This window comes from Calidris pugnax, unplaced genomic scaffold (genome assembly GCF_001431845.1).
Source record: "Calidris pugnax isolate Ruff unplaced genomic scaffold, ASM143184v1 scaffold94, whole genome shotgun sequence".
Classification (NCBI taxonomy): domain Eukaryota; kingdom Metazoa; phylum Chordata; class Aves; order Charadriiformes; family Scolopacidae; genus Calidris; species Calidris pugnax.
In genome coordinates, this window is record NW_015090822.1 from 525,923 (window position 1) to 548,458 (window position 22,536).

General features: G+C 49.6%; 1 protein-coding gene across 1 annotated transcript; it reads right to left on the reverse strand.

The window, feature by feature from the left end:
• Positions 1-7,088: 7,088 nt before the first annotated feature.
• Positions 7,089-20,962, reverse strand: SENP5 (SUMO1/sentrin specific peptidase 5). Its single transcript, XM_014939889.1, has 9 exons — positions 20,020-20,962; positions 16,677-16,782; positions 16,383-16,530; positions 15,725-15,772; positions 13,804-13,881; positions 11,308-11,445; positions 9,687-9,770; positions 8,296-8,346; positions 7,089-8,204 (listed from the first exon to the last, which is right to left on the reverse strand). The coding sequence occupies exons 1-9, from the start codon at positions 20,960-20,962 to the stop codon at positions 8,094-8,096; spliced, it is 1,707 nt and encodes a 568-aa protein (XP_014795375.1). The 3' UTR covers positions 7,089-8,093.
• Positions 20,963-22,536: the final 1,574 nt, after the last annotated feature.

Below are 22,536 nucleotides of genomic sequence, written 5' to 3' on the forward strand. Positions count from 1 at the left end.
GCAAAGGATGTATTCACACACTTCGGTGTAAATATCTGCACATTTTGCCACACAGAAGCTCATCTCCTAATGCCACCAGTGTCCAGCCCAGCGAGCACAGGAGGTGATCTCCACCCGGCCCAGCTGAGGAGGAACTGGGACCAGGGAATCGTCCTGTCCTCGCTCATCCAGCAAATCCCAGTCTGCTGGGGAAGGATAAGGACTACAAACTCTAGCATTCCAGAGTAAAAAAAGCCACAACACACCATTTCAAAAGTAGGTACCAAGCCTAAATGCAAGCCCTAAATATGACTCTTGAAAATCCCCTCCAAGGCCACAGAGGCCCTGGGCACCTGATGGGAGATGTCATCATCCTACTGTGACCAGAATCCGTCACATTCACTACCTTTTACCCAATTACTCAGAAATACAACACGTGGTTTGACAAGCTTCATTTCTGCATTTAACCACTTTAAAAAGTATATTGTTTATTTTAATTGCATACCATTCCCCATCCAAGCGCATTTCAGCAAAAGTCAAGTAAAAAAAAAAACGCTAAAGGCTGCGTTCACTTTTTAAAAAGTGAAAAAGCGAAGGTTTTGGATATAAAAATTGAACTATGTAATTGTTGAAACGAGCATTCCTTCACCATATCATCCTCCCTAGTAGGAAGTAGTGCCATATTTAATGCAAGCGGCTATATTTGGTTACAAGTCATGTTTTAGCAATTATACTACACAGCAAGAACGAACAACTCTGTAGTTTTTAATAAAACGCACATGAGAAACAGGATCTTCAATTTACATTTATTTTTATCTTGCCCGTTCATGAAAAGCTGTGTTCAAAAGCGGCTTTGTCTCGTCTTTTCCCCAGCGCCAAGCGGGGGTGCCCTGGTGGCTCCGGCTCCAGGCGAGACCGGCTCCTCGGAGCTGCTCCGGGGGGTCTGACCTCCTGAACGTGACTCCCTCCCACACCCCAGGAGATGTGTGGGTCCATATCACAAGCCAAGAAGTGACACGTGGGGCCAGAAGGTACTTACCCAAGGCTGGGAGGTGGCACCATCACCTCCTCGGGAGGTAGCACCACGTTCTCGGCCACCCTTCGCCGCTGTCCCCTCCGGTGGCTCCGACACTTCTCAGCCCGGCAGGATCCTGTCACTTCCCACACCCGGGACTTGGCACCTCCAGAGGTGAGATCTTCACCTCACAGAGACCTCACTGTCATCCTCGATGCATCCCATGGACAAACCAAGTGTTCCTGGTGCTAAAATGGGCCTGGGGAGCCAACACTCCTCTCCTCATTATAAAATGTACCAAAGGCTCCAATTAATTCCCACTGGCAACAGACAGGCACCCTAAACCCACTGCGCTCCAGCCCTTAATTGACTGATCTGATCATTAATGCTAAGACGAGGAGGAGGAGGTGGAGGGAGGAAGGGAAGGGCAGAAGAATGTAAAATAACGGGGCTACCTGGGAAACAAATAAAGGATTTGCAGCAAACTGCCCGTGTGATGGGCAGCAGCTCCCCGCCATGGGGACCACCTTCTTCTCCTGCTGCCCTGTGGCTGGTGGGATGTCGGAAGGGTCCCCCTTGCCACCACACTTAGCTCCCTCCCCAGGACCGGCAGGACTTCACCAACCCCGCTCCAGCCACCCCACGCAGCAAGTACGGTTCTTTACCATTTTTTTTTTTTCAGTAAAGATTTCAAACCAGGTCAATAACTTGAGGAGGGCAACGACCCTGATGTGTTCATGGCCACGGAGCTGGCTACCAACAGCAAGGTCGGTGTGGTCAGCACTTTCCCAAGGGGCTCTTGGAAGTTTTCTGAGCCAAAGCCCTCCCCAGACCCAGGACTTTGGCAGTTGGGACGAGGACCCTGCAGGTCCTTCAGCCCCAGGAGAACCCAAGGGCAAAGCCACCTCCCTGCAGTTCTCTTTCTGCCCACGGCGTGGATTAGCATAATTAACGAGGTGTTTAGAAGCTTTTAGACTAGGAAGCAATGCCACCTAGTGAACAGGACGGCATGTGACAGACGAGGGCTGGTCCCAGGATGGGGAGTGGATGCAGCAAGGTCCCACTGGCACCCCGAGCCCAGCGGGGCCAGCGCAAGGACTAACCAGGCACCCACCCTCCGCACCCACCAGCTACACCAACACAAGTTCAAAGGCATCTTAACCCATGAATAATTGAAAGAAAAATGCGTTTTCCAGTAGGCCCTGAATTTAAATTCTGCTCCAGCAAGACCTTCTAAAGCTGGAAAATATACAGCTCAAAAAAAAATGACAGATGGCTTTAAAATTAGACATCAGATTATATGGGAATTTATAAAGGTATTACAGAGAAAAAGCAGCACTGAATATTGCTAAATTTAGGATAAAGCCTGAGCAGACACCAGCAATTAAATAAAAATTCCAAAAAATGCGTGGCCTGGAGGCTGTGGCAGCGCTGGCAGCCACACGGCCTGACACCGGGCGGCTGCTCCCCATCCCTCCTCCCAACCATCTCCCACCCAGAGACCCAAACCGTGAGCGGCTCACACTCTCCACACCAGACACTTGGTGCAGCAGTTTTCCTGAGTTTTGATTTATTTTTTTATTTCCCGCCCCCCCTCCTCCCCCACACGAATTCCTGGTTTCGTTTAGTTATTTGCAAAACCATGTCAAGCGATAGGCCCACGACCGCAAACCAGACAGAAGTGGCTACTGATGTGGTTTCTCCCCCCTCCCCGCATTCACCCCGATGATACGGAGCTACACAAATAACAGAGGGGATGTGTCGTGGGGCAGCGGTTTGACCAGGCCCCAGCCCGATGGCGCGCACGGCCTCTAGGCCAAAAAACCTTCCGGCCAATTTGTAGAACTGATGGGACCCCCGGGCACCCCCGCACCCTCAGCGCCTCCCCTTCTGATACAGAGGGATTGCCAGGGGGTGGGCTGGGGGTGGTGGTTGGTGTGACGCACACGGGGAGCACGCGAGAAGACAACCACTGAGGTGGCAGACAACAGGCAACCGGGAGACACCAGGGCTTGGTCAACCCACCAGCGGGGAGCGGGAGCCCCCACAGTGGCCGCGGCGCCCATGGTCCTTGCGTGACATCTGGTGGCCAAAAAGTACCCAGGGAAGAGCCATCTGACAGGCTGCACCCAGGGCACCCCCGGCCACAGGACAGGCCACGGGCTACAGCCCTGCCCAGAACATCTCCAGGACCTACCTGCTCAGTTTCTAACACACCTTCTGGTGAAGTGACCAAATAGCGATTTTTGGGAGCTGAATCCACGTGCTCCCTGTTTTCTGAAGAGCACCGACCCTCCCACAGCACATCCCCCTCCCTTCTAAAGTCCATCCTGCCCGGGGATAAGCCAGTGTCTACAAGAATCCAAAATGGCCATAAATTTAAGGCATCGCATTTCATTAGCCTGAAGTTTCTCAGCATCTTTTAGCTACGTTTATGTTCTACAGGAAAAAACCATCCATCTGAGGTGTGATCCACCAGAGGACAAGATCCAAACCTCTGCCAAAACCTGAGCCCTGAAGCCCCTGCCCATTAACAGTAGCATTTAAAGATTGCCTTCTCCTACTAATTGCGTGTGAAACAGCAGCATTTCAGTGGGCAAGACCACAAGCAGATCTCCAAAGGCAGTTTTCCTGAGTAAGAAGGGGATATATTTATTGAAGGTACACTCTGAAACTTCTCTGTGCCTCAGACTTCCTTAAAAATGATAAAAACCCCAGGCTTGGAACCCCAAAGGCGGCAGGAATTGAAAGGTGAGCTGTGTGAGCCCTCGGTGCTTTCAGTGGAGCAGGACCTCATCCCCTCTCCAAGGGGCTGGGGCTGCTGGAGATGCTGAGGAGAAACTGAAGCCACCACTGCCCCAAAACCCCATCTCGTTCAGCCGAACGCTGGGGAGGGGGCTCCCTCCCGCGCCGCAGGGGCTGCCTGTGTTAAATTGATGAAAAATGCAGGGGTTTGAGGTGAGACCCAGTGTCCCTCTGCGCGGAGCAGAGCAATGGCCCTGCAGAAGACATCCCACCCCGTGTCCCTCCCGCCCAGCCCAAAGGCTTCCAGAAACACAACAGCTCCGAGCTCACCTCCTGCAAACACAGCCTGGCCCGCGTTATCCAGCAAATACATCTGATTTAAAGCCCAGGTTCTCCTCTGCCCTTCCTCCCACGACACACTGATCCCAAAGAGATTCCTCAATGGATTTTTGATCCCTTCTCCGCTCGGCCACTTCCCACCGTTGCCTGTGAAGAGGTAACCCAAGCACTAGGTAGGGTCCGCAGCCCCAGGGAAGTGCCGTGCTGGGGGAGATGAGTTACCAGCACAGCTGAAGTCAAACACACAAAGTACGAATCAGAGCTCCTCAGACTGTGGGGCAGGAGCTGCTTCGCCTGTGCCCTGCTCACTTGCGCTGGGAGACAACAGACCAGTTGATTTCTCAAGGTATTTCGCTCGGTTTGCAACGGTTTTTCGCTCTACAGTCTGTAATATTACATGCTCTGAAAACGAAATTCAATCCTCAAATCCTTCTAGTTGGTTACTCAAAAATCCATTAAGCTCAGGCACGAGCAAACCAGACTCATCTCTCTCCCTCCCAGTGCCTATTACATATAAATAGTAATTATTGTTCCTGGCAAGGCTCTAGTGTCTCTTATGATTCTGTACTTTAACGATCTGATTTCTTAGCGCTTTCCACTGAAAGAATATATTTAACAAGCACCCATGTTTCCTCCTCCATGATAGGATTTTTAAATTATGAATGTAATAAAGACAATGATGTTGCCAGTCCCATGATTAATAGCTTAAAGAGACATTCACTGAGACTCCGTTCCTCCCATTACCACAAATTCACAAGCTCTATGGCTTTGTAAATTCAGCAAAGACAAGGTTTAACTCCAGAGTTCCATCGCTAAATCAACAAGCGATACAAGAAGGGCGTTAATTTGGTTTGATCTAGAAAAGCAATTTACGTCCTACCTGTTCTGCTGACAGATCTGTGTTTTTTAAATGCCACCTTTGTAGAACGCGTCTAACGCAAGATTTCCACCCTCATTTATGCAATAGGTGACATCTGCAATCTGGTACCTTGTCAGAGGTATCACTGCGGAGCAGAGAGCATCCAGCGCTCAGTTCAGTCGCTGAGCTCCTCAGCTGGGGAGCCTTCTCCTCATCCCACCCAGCCCCAAACAAGCTGCTACAGCCCCTCACAACAGGGGCTTCTCCAATTAAAACCAAACCACTGAAAGAAAATGGGGTTTATGGTAAAACTCAATGTTATTACTTCACGGGAACAGGGGCTTCATGCGATGCAGGAACAGCCCCCAAAGGGCAGTCGGGGCTTGGCGCAGGGGGGTCTATGCCCCCTCCCAGGGGTTCAGGGCTCACACCAGCCCGAGGGACAGTGACAGCAGGCGATGCCCATCGGAGCCCCAGGGAAGCACCGGCAGGGTAAGCCTGATGCCCAGGACTCAGCACAGGCCAGCAGCTCTCTGCAGCCCGTCCGGCTCGGTCAGGGGGCAGGTGAAGCACCAAACTATCTCCTCGTGCCCCAGAGGGACAGGGAAGGAGCGACAGCACCAGGGTCGACCCTCCACTCGCACCCAACAGCTCAACGACAGGCACTGCCCCGCTCACCCTGCACAACCAGGGCCACATTTTCTGCTTCTTTTTTCTTTAAATTTTATTTATATCAGCTGCGCGGTCATTTTAAACTATAGATTAAGGCAAACAAAATGGCAACTAATAATTTATTTCCTATTGCGTTTGAGGTTTATTACAACTCAGGTGGCGCCCGAGACAGAGGCTTCACCAGTTCTGGGACTATTTGTATAAATCAGCCCGGCGAGACGATCTCTCCGGAACGAGTCGTGAAATTTAAGCATCAGCCAAACCAGTTCAGAGTGATTTATGAAATTCTGAAGATCCCATTAATGGAATTGCTAACAGCCATAACTACATCCACATAAATGTGCCTCTCATAATAAAAACACTCCGCATAGTTCTGAATGTTTTAAGAACTGGTAAAATGACTACAGATCATGGGGTCCATCTCCTTTAAGGCATCAAAGACATTCCCAAGGAGGAGTTAATTAGTCCAGTTTCACAGGATACACCATTACAGAGCCCCAGCCTCTGACTGCCTGTGATTAATTTCAGCCCTGCACCGACATACTTTGCTTACATTAGCTCTGTTTTCAATTTCCCCTCCTTTTTCTTTTTTTCTGTCGGGAGGCCTCTCACTGGTGTGTTCACAGCTGGAGACCCCCACGCAGCCCCTCCGGCCCGCCCCACAACCGAGGGGAACACTTGTCAGCAAACCTCGAGATGACAAGGCAGCAGAGGAGAAGCACTTTCCAACACGAGAGGCAAACCCTCCTCTCCTGGGACGGGTGGGGGACACATGCACTTGCTTCAAAGCCTCCCTGCTCCGCAGAACGCCAACTTCACAGAAATACCCTCCTTTCACCCATGTCCCTGGCAAAGGGGTGTCGATTAAAGACCCCTCCCAACCTCACGCAGAGGGAGATGGATCCCCACCAGCCAGCGGTGGGCACCAAGGCTCAGGAGAGGACCACCCGAGGTCCAGTGCTCCAGCACATTCCCATGAGATGAAAAATACCCATCACCTCCGAGGTGCCGCACCTGCCTGAGCTCAAGCCTGAAACCATTTGCGCGACAGGGAACTCAAAGTGGCTTTTCTCCCCCCAAAACCGGGGCTGTGGAGAGGCACAAAGCGAAGCTGCACACCAGATGAGCTTTAGCCTTAACAACAGTTTTCCTCCGGGCTCTCTTCTCTACCCACAGACAGCCCCAGCGGAGACACGTGCTGCTGTGGCAGCCCCACACAACAGCCTCTGCAGACAAGACCAGCTCTCTCCAGCACAGCACAGCTTACAGATCAAGGCAAAAAAAACCCAAAAGTCTCCAGACCCAACTGCTCTCACTTGTCCCTGCCCAGTACAACCCAGCAAAGCCCAGTGCTGGGCTCCCAGACACAGAACAACATGGTCTCCTGGTGTGTACAGCACCCGCCGCGACTGCCGTTACTCCCAACCGGACCCATCGGTGCCATCAAACCGGGGACACCCGAGACAATCACACAGCAGATGCAGCAGAAATGAGTTAATTTATATTTGAACAAAGGCCAAAGCCGAGGGGAGGTTAAACACGACAGGCTTGAAGGGAGTGGACGTGGAGACAGAGCCGAAGGGAGCGATGCCGGGACGGTACATTTCACTGCATGTCGTGGAACTGGAAAATGAGTCCAAACCAGCTGAGATTTAAACAGTTACAGCCAAGGAGTTTATCTTAGGATCTAAGCTGTGACTCTGCAGGGTCAGCTTTATAATTCTCCTTAATACACACGTCGTGGAACCTTCTGCAGCACCGAGGAACACACCATCCATCTGACCCACTGCACACCTCTGGACTCTGCATTATACAGACAAGTGCTGAAGCTTTATTTGTGCAAAGGCTGCCTTTTATCTCTAGGGCCAGGCTGATGATGACAGCTGGATTAAACGTTAACAGAACAAACTTTATTAGCAACTCGATCTACTTAAAAAAAGGGGTCTCCACAAATTAAATCTGTAGATGAGTTTAGCCATCCTAGAAAGTGGTAATTCAGTATTATACAGCCACAACAGGGACAATGGAACTATCAAATAGGTTCTAGCTGTTCTTTTTATGGCATTGATTTTTTTTGTTTTTGATACATTCAAAGCGTTATTGCATCAGAAAACATATCATGCATCTTTATGTTTCCAGACAAAATCACCTGTATTTGTCATTTCTAGCTACATCTCAAAGGTGCACCAAACCTACAGCTTTATGGTTTTAGTTGCATGCTTTGCCTATATGCATGCTGAGATAATAAATATTAAATACAGGAAAGAACATAAGAGAACCAAACTGACATAAGGAATATTTTATGGCAGCTCCGCTATGTTCTGCCAGTTAAAGAGCTCGTCAAAAAAATTGAGGTAACAACAGTGGCCACACCACTCAGCTGAGAATCGCTCAGAATTCACGGAAGTTTTCAGAAATTCAAGTACACAAACACCAGCTGCAACTTGTCAGAAATGCCAGAGAAATTAGGTTGGCTGCATTTTATTAGTCTATTAACTGGCGTTCACACAGTTCCTTGTAAATCCTTTTTCTCACTCGGGGCATATCTTCCTGGGAGAACTGAAAAGGCTGGTCTAAGGCGAGGCACTTGCAGTACTGAGGAAAAGGAAAAGGCTTGATTGAAAAAACAGGACGTTTCGTGTATGAACAATACAGGCCACCCAGTCTGAACAAGCAGTACTCTTACCTGGAGCACAAAAACCCCACAGTCACTGTCATTTTTCTGTTGTGGAATGCACTAAAGGGAAAAGAAACAAGAGGAGACAACGTTAGATCTTTACTTATCCTTTTATTCCCTAAGTCCTGCCTCAAGTCCACCAGGAGCCCAGGCACAAGGCTGAGGTGTTTGATTCCCAGAGCAGCCACTGCAGCACGAGCAGCCGGGGTTGGAACTGCTCATTCCCATCCCAGCTTTCACAAGGTGACACTCCACACCTCGTTAGCATAACACCTAACGTTTTAAAAAATATATAGCGTAGGACAGAAAGCAAATTACACACCTTCCTTTCAAGTTTATTTTCTTTCAGTGACCTACAAGGAACAGCTTCTCAATTAGTTTCACTAAATGTTTGCACAGCATTATCAGCTCTGCACAGGACCAAATTCCCCCGGCCAAGCCCCACAGCCCTAGAGGAGATTACCCTCAGCATCCCCACTGCTGGCAGGGGCTTTCCTCCCCCCGCCACCCCCCAGGGTCCCAAAGACCATGCAGGGTGACACATGGGCTAGGGGAAGACTGGTATCTTCCAAACTTCATTATTTCTTCAAGCATGCTTAATTTTGGTACACGGAGGTAAAAAGTCCCACTCACAAGCGCTGCCACATCTCTGGCACTGGAAGAAGCAAAGTAACCTTTTTTCCCCTCAAATCCCAGCGTTCCCACCCCACGGGATGCAGGGGCCAAGCCCCGACAGCACGGCACGTGTGCCAGTGCAGAGAGGGAGAATTTCATCCTCGTACCAGCATCTAAAAATAATCCTGTGTGAAGAGGGAAGTGTTGGGAGCGTGTCTAGTGTGCAATGACCTGTTTTATAGCTTTGGAGCTATTATGGGATGGCTACACCATGCACATATTCCCTCATTTACACTACACACGAGTTATTCCCTTTTATTGTTGCCAGACTTTGTTTACTTGTGATCAAACGGGATGTGCCCCAAAGCACCCCGGAGACCAAAGCCCTCTATCCACAGCAAACACAAAATACAGGCGGCAGCATCAGCCTCTTCCTCACCAAATCCATCCCTTGGAGAGCTCAGAACAGGCCCTTCAGGAGAAGTGTGGGAGCTGAGCCTCCAGATCATTCAGCCCTTCACCAACACGGGCACCAGGCAGAGGTTTTGCTGCACGGATATTTAATTGTCCAGAGATTGGGCTCAGATCACCGATTATTAAAGACCTGGTGGGAGCTGAATGATCATCAAAGCTCTAATTCCCACATGTAACCACCTCCATTGCTCCTACCACCCTGCATGTGGCCAGCAGAAAGCAAATCACTCCTTGCACAGATATGTGGGTTTAGGAGTAGCTTCCTAAAATCTCCCGGAGTCAGACCCAGAGCAGGAGGTGCTGCCTCTTACCTTTGTCACAGCAGTCTGCCAACCCTGAAGGAACTCGGGGCAATTCTTCTCTTTTGCTTCAGTCAGCAAATACTTTCGAATGTTCTTCAAAAAGGAAAGGGGGAAAAAAAAAGAAGCAACAATATTATTCACCAGCTGAAGAACAGCAGAGAGACACTGGCGCCTTGGCTGGGATCCTTTGGATAATGAGGACGAATTTCAGGTGAGGATTAAGCACTAGGAGCTGAGCTCAGGTCCAGAGGTCAGGAGATGAACTCTAGTGGGTCCTGTGCCTTCTACCATCGAGGCTCATTCTGGTCAATCAAGGGGATCGTTAACACCCCACAGCCCCACCATCCACTGACACACTGAGGACCCGGTTAGCTCGGCACACATCCCCTCCTGCCCCACTCAGCCCACACCAAGACCCTTCCCTTCAACACGACAGTGTTTTCCTGCTTAATCTCCCCCCAAACCGCGGGGAGTCCTGCAGGTAACGAGCAGTCTCCAGGGAGAGCTCTAGAGACACAGAGAAAACCAGCCTGACACAAGCCAAGAGAAGGGAGTAAGATAAATGAGCCTCTGGTCTCGGGTTAAGCAAATCCTTCTCCTCCTCTGTAAACAGGCTGGTGGTTTACAGCACAGCTCAAACACAGTTTAAACTAATGTTCACCTCGGTGGGCGGATCGCAGCGGAGTTTTGGGTAATGGCCCCCCTTCCCCTCCAAAGGGCAGGAGTAAAAGGGTCTGGTGTTTGTGAGACATTTAAGTGCAAATGCCATGGCTGGAGCGGGCGCGTGGAGGGAGGGAGGGAAGGAAGGATGGAGGGAGAGAAGAGGCCACTTTGCCAGGCTTGGGGAGAGGGACCCTCGTCTGTGCCGCACGTTCAGAGGCTGGAGAGCACGAGGCCTCTCGCTCCCAGAACAAACATCATCCTCATCCCCAGCAGATGCCAGCAGGAAGCGAGTATCTTCATGCAGAAGTCCTCGCTGGATCTCTCCTGGGTACAATAATTACTACTCTGCTGTAAGCCAACAACTACACACAGTTAAAAGTAGAGGGCTGCTGCATCAAGCAAGCAATTAAGTTGACAAAATTAGCTTTTGTAAGAGGGTCATTACAATTTGCTAGTCCCAGCAAAAAAATTCTGGCTGCTCTTTACCGGGAAGACCAATAATTTAATTCCGGTGTTCAGGGTGTAGCCTCCAAAGGTTGCTGGGTTGTAACTGGTGCCCACCCCATGCCAGCACGGAGAGAGGAAAAAGATGACAAGTTGTGATGGCAGTGACACCCAAACCCCACCGGGCAGCACCATGGCATCGTTTCCTCAACACAAGTCCCTCAGCAGGTTAAAGAGTCACCGTTACTTTCCTTCTGGCCACTTGGCTTTGAGCCCCTGCTCTGTGGGAGTGAGGAGAGAGCCACAAAAGGTGTGCCAATTACATCCCGGGCTAATTAGGCACCAGGCAATCTACCTCACCTCCCCACTCTGCTGTGACCCTTGGGGATCTCTGCTTCGGACTCCTCAGCTGATGCCCATCTTGGACATGGCAGCATTTAGAGTTTAAGGCTGAACAGAAAAGGTGGGGTGGGGCGGTTTGGGTAAGAAAACAGTTCAAACTTTGCTGACAGCAGTGACTTACCTCTACACAGAACTTAAAGTGAATGCCTTGGGAATCATAAAATGAAATAATTCGATTGGGGATGTTCACAGTAATGAGGGACCAGTGGACTTCCAGGTGAATAGGAATTAACAAGAGAGTCTTTTTGAACAAGTCCACCTGGCAAGAAGAACAACACACGTTAGAGACAATTCCAGGGGCACTACACGGCAAAGCAAGAGACGGGTGTATGGTGGCTGCAGCACTGGAGCACTGCACAGTTCCAGAGTCAGTCACCACTAACTGTACTCGTGGCAAAAGCCTGCTCACACCACACTTTAACATCTGCATCCAAGGGGGATTTCTTAATTAACGGCGGTAACACAGTCGAGCCTCGATCTGCGCCTCCCTCTGCCGTGACACAGGCTCTGCGACGTGTGGGAGGGAGGCAGAGGAAGAGGAGGAGGAGGAGAAGGACACGGTGCTTTGGGGACAGGGAAGGGGTGTGGACAGAGCGGGACCATCCATCCTGGAACCCGGCTCTGCAGCAGATGTCAGATGTCCCGCGGCGGCAGAAGGGCTCCAAGCGGAGGAGGAGGAGACGGGGTACAGCTCCCCGGGGTCTGTGCAGCAGATGAGCCCTCCTGCTTTTGGAAGCCCATCAAGCCAGGGCCTTTCGTGATTTTCCTTCTCCCACCATCTCTTGAAACGGTTGCCTAATTGCTGGGGTTTTGGTGCTACAGTCCAGAAAGTTAGCAAAAATAGACTGAACTAAATGAACTCATCCTGTGGGAAGATTTCTATCCTACTTTTTTTTTTTTTTAAGCAGTGTGCAATTTGAGCAGTAGATAATTGCTGCACTACTGGTAAAGGCAGGTCCATTGTAGGAAAGGAAAGTGCATTTTTTGAGTAACAGTGGGAAGCTGAAGGCTCAAAAAGGTTGGAGCATTCCCAGCGGTTGCTCTCAGCAGGACTGTGACTGTCACAAGCGCTGAGGATCCCTGGTTCCACCTGCAGGAAGTCTCCTGGCCAGGTCCCACTGGCTGCTCAGCAATCCACTGCCCTCGGAGAGATGAGACATCACTCAGCAGCAAGAGACATCAGAGAGAAGCCAAGAAGCGTCAGCCGGCAGCGAGCTGAGCCCAGGAAGGAAAACTGGAGTAAGACAAAGGAACTCCACCTTCTGTGGTGTCCAGCAGCAGCAGAGCCACACCAGACCCAAGGGTCCTCGTGTCACCCTCACTGTGGGATTGCTGCAGGCTTGACAACCGGCAGCAGAAGAGTGGAAAGAGGGGGCCAAGAGCTCTCAGGGTCTTTAGTTAAGACCTGATGTACAGAAAGAATGGTGGCGACCCAGGCTGGGTTCAGCAGGCCAGGGCACAGGCAGCTCGGACCCGAGCCAATGGCCAGAAGGGACAGGCACCAAGAAGAGCTTGGAAACCTTGGCACGTCCTTCCAGGCTCCGGCCTCCTGTATCCCAGGAGAGCACTTTTATAAAACCTGGTACAATTCTCTGGTGTGTTTAAAAAGCAGGAACAAGCTCCCCTCAAACGCTTTGTCCTGTGACGTGCTGTCTGTTGAATCCTTCCAACAGAACCTGCTCAGCTCTCAGCCCTGCTCTAGGGGTCCTTCAGGATCTAGGTGTCAATGTCCAAACAACCATCCTGCTCTCCTCTGGTCCCTCCTCAGCAGCACCACGAACACAGGGGTGCTTCCAGAACATACCTTCACTTTGGGGGCTTTTTTGGGTTGCTTGGAGAAACTTGGAGAAAAAGAACATTTAAAAAATATATATATATCTGGGAATATTAAGCACCAATATTCAGTCTCTCTTTTAAAGAGATTTTAATAAATTATATGAATAGATTTTATATTTGGATAATGAGTTCATCTCTAGCATTTCACAGATGTGTGCTATTTAAGTGCTCCTGCAGAAAGATCATACATTCAAACATGGCCCTTGATTAGTCTTGTCTCATCCCCCACATTAGAAAGGACAAATGTTCACAGCGAAAAAGAGCACTGCTCTTGGTATCAGCTACCTCAGAAAATACCACAACCCACAGTCTGGTACGTGTTCTGGGAAGGAAGGTGAATTCTGTTCTTGCCACAAGAACAAGTATTAACTATTGGTCTCCAGTTTCTGCTCTCTGGTACCTGTATGTGTTACTCAGGAGTAACTACTTGATTTTATCAAAGAATCCTAGTTTGAGACGAAAGCAGCAGCAGAATTAAGGCTGCTCCCCTGTGGATCAGTACCTGGCACTGTCAGGAGAAGGAAGAGACACTTCTTGAGGCTAAATCAGCACGAACACACACCCAGAGACAACCCACCGCCGATGATGAAGCTGTGGAAGAACACTTCCAGAAGACACCTGTACTAACTCCAGTGGTGCCACCCACTATCTCCATCAACCTCCCTCTGCTTCCTGCAGCTCCTCTGCAAACCCCTTCCCTGTGGGTACCATGCTGTGGGACCCGCTTCCACCTCAGCCCAGCCCAGGAGAACCAGAGCAGGAGACAGGGAGTGGAGGGTACCTTTTTAGTCCATCGCTTCACCCCGTTATATCCTTTGGTTACCAGCTGTCTGTGGAAAAAGCTGTTAAAGAAATGAACCTAAAAAAAAAAAAGAGAGAGAGAAGGAATGAGCGCAGAAATCCCCATGCAGAGTCATCGCCCTTCCCCCAGGATAATTTATACAAAACAACTTGTAACGAGGCATTATTTAACGCAGGTTTGGAAACAGCACCCCAGCAGGGACAAAGTGAGGCTCTGCCAAGCCTGAACTACTGCTGCTCTCCAGCAAGGAAATAAAACCAGCCTCATTTCCCTGTGACACACGGCGAGAGCTGCTGCAGCATTTCCATTTACGCTTCTCTACCTCCAGGCGTGTCACAGCTCATCTTTTGCCAGGGACAGACTTGGGAGAAAACCACCAGGATAAGGACCTACAGTTTTTGTTGATCTTCACAAGGATTAAGGAAGAGAACACTGGACTGCTAAAATGGAGGGGAGGTGGGGGGTGGAGAAGGGAGAAACTTCTGGCTTTAGTTGCTGGAAGCTGAGACTCAAAAAAAAAAAAAACAAACCACCAAATAAAAAATTGATCAAAACAGTTATGAGATTTAATCCAACAACATGGTCATTTGTATTCAACTGCTATGACCACGGCTAGACAAAACCAATGTTCTGCTATTTAAAAGAATTTTTAGGCTATACTACATCCATTTTCTAACTAAAAACCTACATTTATTAACATAAGCCTATACTTTTTTTGCAAAAGAAATTATTTAGCTCCAGGTTAACACTATTATTCCCTGTGCTTAGCTTCTTGCAATTACAGGAACAGATTAATACAAATGGAAATCTGCAACATCTGTTTTTAATAATTCTGCTAGTGTAGAGGTGGTAGAAGGCTTTAGTTATTACTTGAAAAACAAAAAAAAAGTTAGAATATTCCGCATCTGAAACCAGCCTAACACCCATTAGCCACGCCAACAGACTTCAAACCCGCGCTCCGAGCGACCAGCGCCAAGTCTCCCATGAGGATTTCAATTATGCACAATGAAGAAAAAGCAGAGACAAGCAAAGAGATCCAACCTCCACCGGCACCACCCCGGCACCCGCTCGGGGAGTGGGGAGACGCTAACGAGGAATCACCACCAACAACCATCAAAGCAACCGCGCTCCCTCCCCCCGGCTCCGAGATGTGAGGAGCTGCGTTCCGCAGAGCTCATCTAAAAATGGCTTTGTTTGGTTCTTCCTTTGTGGTCTCACCTGAAAATTGTTCAGCTCTGCCAGCAAACAGATGGCTTTTTATAATTGCCACTGCTGCAAGTGCACTCACACAAGGGGGGTGTGTGTTTTCTTGATTTCTTTTTTCTTTTCTTTTTTCCAACCGCCACCAACAGTTTGGCAGCAGCGAGTGTTCTGTTGAGGATGCACCAACCAAAGAGTCCTGCAGAGCGAGCCGGGCAGGAGTCTGGGGAGGGGTGATGGAAGCAGTGACAGGCCTGGGTCCGCTGCCACCACTCAGGGTTTGGCATCCCAGCAGAACCCCATCAACATGGGGAACCTCTGCTCAAACACCCAGCTGGTGGGCAGGGGATGGGTAAAGCCCTTCAGCAGCAGGTCAGCTGGAGACACAAAGCTCCGAGAGCTCTACAGGATGGGTGAAACCAGGGAATTTGTCTTCTACAGGAACCTCACAGCATCGGGCTGCCAGAGAGCTCCTGCAGAGCCCACCTGTAAGCTCCTGGAAGGAGGGCACCAGCACTAAAAACTGCATTTTAGCACGGAAAAGGAAGAGAATTTGAGAGGGGACAGCAACAAATTGTAACAGAGCCACCCAGAACAGCAGGGAGCTGCACCTCCTGGCTGTATCTGCAACAGTCAACCTTTCACCCCTCCCTCTCGATCTCTCATTAGGTAACATTTGCATAATAACAAAAACCCTCACCTTTTCAGGGACTGCATCCATTATGAGTTCACCATACATGTTAATGATCTGTAAGAGTCAGTAAATATGTGAATAGGTACAGAGCAAGTTTTGTAAAGCTCAAATTCCCACGTTCCCATAAACGGCAGGGTCCCTTCACACTCGGAGCAGCACTAAGGAGGTGAGCAATCAATCCCCGCGGCTCTCTGCCGCAGCCTGAAGGACCAGCACCCTGGAACTAATGGTGCTGGGCCTGCAGAGAGGCTCTAACTGGCTGCTCGAAGCCTGCTGCCATCAGAAATGCACTTTAATTCAATTTACAGCTGCTGGTGCGTGCCCTGGGCACGGCAGCCGCCCTGGCTTTTTGGCCGCCAGCCACAGTCTGATGCTTCACACTCTGCTGTTCCTGTCATCTGCTGAGCTCGGGCACGGAGGGAGATGCTAAAATCTATACAGGTAGCCACTGTTTTCCCAAAATAGTTCAACATTTCTTCCAAAAAGGAACAGTTCAGTTGTGACACCTCCCATCTCCCAGACTTGTAACCACCGGAAAGCTGCTCCCAACTCCTCCCACCTCTCACGTGTAAAGCCAGGACGCAGCAGGGGAGCAACTGACATCCCAACACAAACAGGGTAAAAAAGGGGGTGAGGAAGCACATAAACACCAAACATCTCTGACCTGGTCATTGAGCCAGTTCTGGCCTTCCAGTGTGGCTAAATCATCCATATCTAGCATGTGCTTATTATAGAAGACCCGGAAATTGCAAGTGGAGGTTTTTGGATGTTTTTCCCGATACTTCATGATTTCCCTGGTGATAAAAGGTTTTCTGAAACAGGATTGAAAAGGTAGAAAAGAAAAATCAGTCGAGGTCATATCAACCGGAGTCCTGTTGGGTGTTGGGAGGTGGAGTGTGCCGGAGCAAAGCAAGCAATTTGTCCTTTACCACCTCCAGAGCCGGACAGTGCTACACACCTATGGGAGAAATCTTCATTAAAGACTTCTTTTAATCTTCCCATGACATCCTTCTCACAGAGTGGAACTAAACTGCCATATTTCTTCATAACTTCATCTAGGAATCCTTTAAATATACCAGAGAAATCAAAGCACAAACAGGTGAGAAACCCTCCGAGTTCCCCATTTCTCCCGAGCAGGAGCATCCGTCGCCCCGTGCCCACCAACGGCCACCCCCCAGGGAAGGACAGATTTCAGAAATCTCAGCTCAAATCGGCAACGCTAAATAAAATCAGAGGAAGGAGGACAAAATAAAAAAGCAGCAATTTGATCAGTCAACTTTACAGGAACAGATCAGACCCCGTTCTCCCCTCATACACATAGATACCTACACCAAACTAACTACACCAGCACTGGAGAACCCAGCCCGGTGCTTATTTCAATCAGCATCTTACACAATTGCACTGCAACACAAAAAGCCGTCAATTTCTGCAGCGGTTTCCCCTGCAAACCCGCTCTCTTGTCTCACTGTCCCCAAAGCCAGCAGCCCTGGCTGGCAGAGACCTGCTGTGGGGGGGTCCCTGCTGCCACCACAGCACGGGGGGAGGCACCGGGCAGACCCTCGGCAGGTTCAACCCATTTACCCTGGGGATGGCATTGAAGGTGCCAGGGATGGCCGTGTCAGCCTGCCACTGCTTGGGAGACCACAGCACCAGAAACAAAAGATAACGAGGAGGATATAATGAAGAAATTGATGTTGGAGGAATTAAAAAACCCAATAAATGGATTTTTTTTTTTTTGACAAAAAACTGGAACAGTGGAGACACAAATCCCACCCAAGCACCCAAAACCACTTCAAGAACGAAAGAGAATGGAAAACAGGATAGGAGAAAAAGGACCCAGCCGTCCAGCTGTCTGAAAATGAGTTTTCAAACGCAGCAGAAAACCCCAGGTGTTCTGTGGATCTGAGCTCAGAGCCCCCGGAAACCGCAGGGACCCAAACCCAGGACTCTTCCCCGGCCTGTGACAGCAGCCGGTGTCACTGCCCAGGGCACTGCGCGTTCAAGGCTCCGATTACTAAAGCTTTAACAGCTTTTCCTGGAAACTTTCAAAGATGAGGATGGGAAGAAGCAAGGTGAGAGAAACACCTGGCAGAAAAACGTGCCAGAACAGCAGCAGTAAGAAAATAAAAAAGAGAAAGGAGAGAGACCAAGAACAAAAGAAAAAGAGATGAGAAAAGCAGAGAAGATCCAGCAAGAAGCAGCCCTGGCTGCAGGACAGAAGGAAGGGGGACTGAAGAGGGAGATCAGACAAGGAAGAATTCTTCCTGGGAAGAGAGCCTTCCTCCCAACCCTGCCACACTCGCCTCAACTCCATCCCCTACCTCCCAGCAGAGTGTGGCAGGGAGGGTATTTCTCACTCTGGCTCCAAGTCCAGACACAAGATGTGTGGGGATGTAAGCGTACCTTGTTCTCTTTTAATATATAACATTTTAAAAGCTTTTTCTTCATGCACCCAGAGGAAGGACCGTTCTCGTAGCTACAGCTCAGAGCAGCAGAGCTCCAGGGGACCTCCAGCGGGGCTGACCTCGCCTGGGCTGGGGCAACTCCGGGAGAAAAAGGCAAAGTTCTGACCCAGTGCAGGATCAGGCACCCCTCGTGAGCAGGATTTACCAGGGAGCTCTGTCTGACACCACACAGCACCTCAGAAATAAATGCGAAATACCACAGCCCCTTAACCTCCACGTTCAGCTGCTGCAGAGAATGCAAACCCTGGGACATCTCCTTGGACACCATCCCCAGCACCTCCTACCCGCTCAGCAGTGCCTTTCAGGGTGCAGTTAATCGTTAACAACACCCCAAAACAGGCAACAGCTCCTGTACAGTCTTATACCAAAATTAAAACTCTTTTTTAGAGCTCTCCAGCCGAGAAACCCCTGTAGTGCTGTACGTCGGTGTGAGCGTGTCCCTGGTCAGACCTGGCTTCCATCCCTGGAGAGGGACCCTCAGCTCTGCAGAAAGTGGCAACCGGTCTCACCACTTCCACGCAGAAGCTGGGAAGAGTTCTCTTAAAACTGTCAACTGTGGGAAAGTTCAGTGCATTTGCCACCTGTCTTCTTAATTTTATTTTAAGTGATTCAGGCCTCCCATGAACAAGAATATGACTACGTATCGGACCACAAGAATTTGACCTTTGCCACCCTGGTATAATCTTAGTTCCCAACTGTCACAGAAGGATCATGTCTCTCTCTCTGCTGCACAAACTGTAAAGCTCCCCTGCAGAAGCAGCCTGTTTGCTGTTGTACCAGCTCCTCTCCATTTCTCCCACAGCGCCTGGTCCTCGCTGGATGAGGAGCAGAGTCAGAGGAACGATCCCACACTACCTCGTGGGTATGGAAAGCTGAACCACCTTCTGAGGTTCGGTGCCTCCTTCCTTGCACTCTGCTTTAGAGAATCAATTGCAAAACTGAAAAAGGTGGGCAGAAACATCAGAGCACATCAAACTTCAAACAATCCCTTCGACATCAGCTCCGGGTTCAGGGGAATCTCTGAGGGCAGTTTCTCCAGAGGAAAGCTTCAGTTACAAGAACTCCCCTAACCCCGTATTATTAGCACTAGGTGTCCAACACGTTGGCTCACCACTCCTTACCACGGGTACAGTGTGCTGCTGGGCATAAATAAGACACCCGTTACTATTTTTACCACATTCCTCGTTAGAGAGACTATCAAATACTGCACACCCAGCACTGAGTAAAAAAATCCCAAAGCCTTTTTGCTGAGCTCTTTGTGAAGACTAGTCCTGCCTTTATAAAAAGTATTGTCTAACAAGATTCACTAAAGCCTACTTTATGAAAAATCAAAGAGAAAACGAAGTGACAATGAGCAATATCTGGCTATCAAAACCTGAGGTTCATGAAGTGACTTAGCTTCAGTCTAAGACAGAGCAAGAGTATCGAGGGTAAGGCTGGAAGGAAGCATTGCAACAGTAAGGATTTTCAGAAACCGAGAGTAAAAATTGTCAACCACTTAAACTGGAAGTTTTAACTCTGTATCATCTTCTGAAATCACCTGATAAAAGACATTTAAAATATCTATCAACAATTTTCCACAAAGATTCCAATTAAATTACACCGTGTTCTCTAAAACAAAAGAAGGCACTGTTCCACTACCCCCCAAACCAATTAACAGATAAGCAGGGGTTTGTTCCTCCTCCTCGCAGCCTCCTTTCAGTGAGCGTTTGCTGCACACCCTTTGCAATTCACAACAAGAAACCCTAAAGGAATTTAGGGCAACACGTGAACCCCAAGATACGCTCAGCAGTTTTCTGGAACTCCTGGAAGCCCTAGGATATGTGAAAGGAATACCACAAAGCCATGCTGCCAACTGCTCGTCAGCCACCAGGGAAGATTTGGGACTGGTCCTTTTGCCTCCCTTCCGAGGTCCCGGTTTCAGTCCTGTGCTTTCTGCTGGAGGCTCCTCAAGGGGACTTTTACAGTAAGGGTGGTCGAGCAACTTTGCGCTGAAAACGTCCAGGTTTAAGGAGCCCTCCACTTCCATTTGGCCAGAGCTGTCCTCGTTTTGTGCCTGCTCTGTGGAGAGAGGTCCGTTTGCAAAATTATCATTGAGGTCAGAATCCTGCGAGGATTGTGACAGTACCATCCCATCTACACCCAGAACCTCATGAGGTTCTTCAGCAGCTTGACCTGAAACAGCATTTTCTTTCCCTGTTGTGGAGATGAAAGCATCAGAGCAGTGATCCTCCGCCAGAGCCCCGTTGGTCTCTACCTGGGGCAAGGTCTCTGTCCCCGGAGAGGTTCCAGTGGGTGGTTCTGGTGGGACACCATCTGCACCTCCACCCTGCCCTCCGGATCCTGGCTCCTCGGCACACAGGAAGGCATCCCGCGTCTGGCAGAGCTCGGGCACACGTACTTCCTTCTCCTCGCCTGGAGATTTGGGTGTACGACTGTTCATATCTGATAAGCTGTACCGGCTCCAGAGACGTCTGCTTTTAGATTTCCAGGAGGAAAGCCAATTACACAATCCACTTTCGAAATCCCGCTGGAGCGCCTCTTGATGGTCCCTCGTAACTTTCTCCACCCACCTTGGCTTGATTTTTCTCAATTTGCAGGTCTTGCCTCTTGCTCGAAGTTCCGCAGATCTTATAATTCTATACCGAAACCTAACCATAGAAAGTTTCTTATGCATCATAAATAAAGTTCTCTTTTTTACGGTATGATGGCTAAATTTGGACCTCTTTATAGTTGTCAAGGGGCCACAAGTTCCATTCCACTCCCTTTGCAACAGCATTTCCTTTGGTAGTTGTTTAAAACGACTAGGATTGCGTTGCCCTCACCATGATTGCTCTCCCCCCCGCCAGACACAAAACCCCCTTTCTTTACAGGTAAGGCAGCACCTTCCAGCGTCCCCCCCGAGACACAACGGGTAGTGCCAGAGGTGCCATTAGGAACAGCGACAGTTTCAAACTCTTCATTCAAGGGGAACTGGCTCTGAAAGGATTCATTGTTGAGTTTTCTTGCTGCTTCTCCAGATGGGTGCTTAGCTTTGCAACAGGGACGGGACCTTTTTGCTCTCGGTAGCTCTGTAAGGAAAGCTGTGTGGTTCAGCAGGTTTTTGATAGGATTCTGTGTCAACAGGCACACGTGGAGCCCACCTGCCTCGGAGCCCAAGTGCCCTCCTCCTGCAGTGCAGTGCTCTGCACAGTGTGCTGTGATCTGGGCTCACAATTAGCCGAGTGCTCGGTCTGGTCTGCTTAGCTAGGGAAAACCGCCGTTGGAAGCAGGATTTCCCAGGCTCTCCAAATCCAGTGGTCCATCTTCTAGACTGGGCCAGCAACTGATTTCTTTTCCAAAGCAAACGTCTGCTGTGGTTTTTCATTTTTCTGCCGCATTATGCTCTTGAAAAACAGCTGAAAGAACAAGAGAAAGGAATTCAGAGTTATCTGGACTGTAACGTACAGCAAAACACTGAGGAACATTCCTATCTACAATCCCACCCGTCCTCCAGACACAACCCCGCGTTCCCCAGGACACTCTCACTTGCCCCAGAAGGAAGCAGCAGTTGCTGCAATGGCTGGTGAGTGAAGGGGCTCCTCTCATTTACCTTCCCTCGAGGTAAGGCGATGCCCAGGTAACCCCCACCCAGCCCTCTCGCTCTACGTAATTCCTGGCTCTCCAGCCTGAGGTCAAACCTCCCTCCAAACCCCTGCTGCAGAGAAGCAGGGTTAACCAGCTCGCCCCAAAAGCCTTTGGGAAAACAAAACTTGGAAGCCCAAGTTAGTCAACAAGTGTGTGCAGGTTCCCGGCTCCACCAGCGCCGTGCAAAGTGCTTTTCTTGTGCAATAAATGCCACCTGGAAACTCTTCACACGCTCACACTAACCCTTCCCTTAAAGGGGCAGCAATGCCACAGAAATGCTGATTTTCTGCCTGGCTGGAGGGTGACCCAGCTCACCCTGCCAATGGTTCCTCCAGATCTACAGCTCACTCCCTGTGACACCACCACCAGGTTCCACCAGCTCTGCACTGACAGAGCAATATCAACACAGGATACCAGTCATCACCTCAAAAATCCCTTTCCCCACCAAAAACCTGCTTAAGTGTGCAATAAGGATACATCTGAGAGTGCACAAGAGTGTAAAGGCCGCATAGTAATATCTAATCATCTTCACCATGTAACTAAAAATATTAAGGTAGAAGGACCCAGCCGCACACACAACATCGGGCCTTTCATGCAAATTCTCCCGGCCTCACCAAGCACCACACCCCACATCCTGTGTTTAACAACAGTTCGTATTTTTCTCACATCCAGAAGTGGCTTTGCCCCCCTCCTCTGTCCAACTGCGTCTGATTTACAGACAAATAT

What these genes read in the sequence shown, in the direction of transcription:
- SENP5 (XM_014939889.1), bottom strand. Translation starts at nt 20,962, where the DNA reads ATGCTGTTGCAAAGGGAGTGGAATGGAACTTGTGGCCCCTTGACAACT. An exon ending in AGAACTGGCTCAATGACCAG is followed by an intron (nt 15,773 to 16,382) that starts GTCAGAGATGTT and finishes TGACTCTTACAG; the next exon opens with ATCATTAACATGTATGGTGA. An exon ending in GGCAGACTGCTGTGACAAAG is followed by an intron (nt 8,347 to 9,686) that starts GTAAGAGGCAGC and finishes TTTTCCCTTTAG; the next exon opens with TGCATTCCACAACAGAAAAA.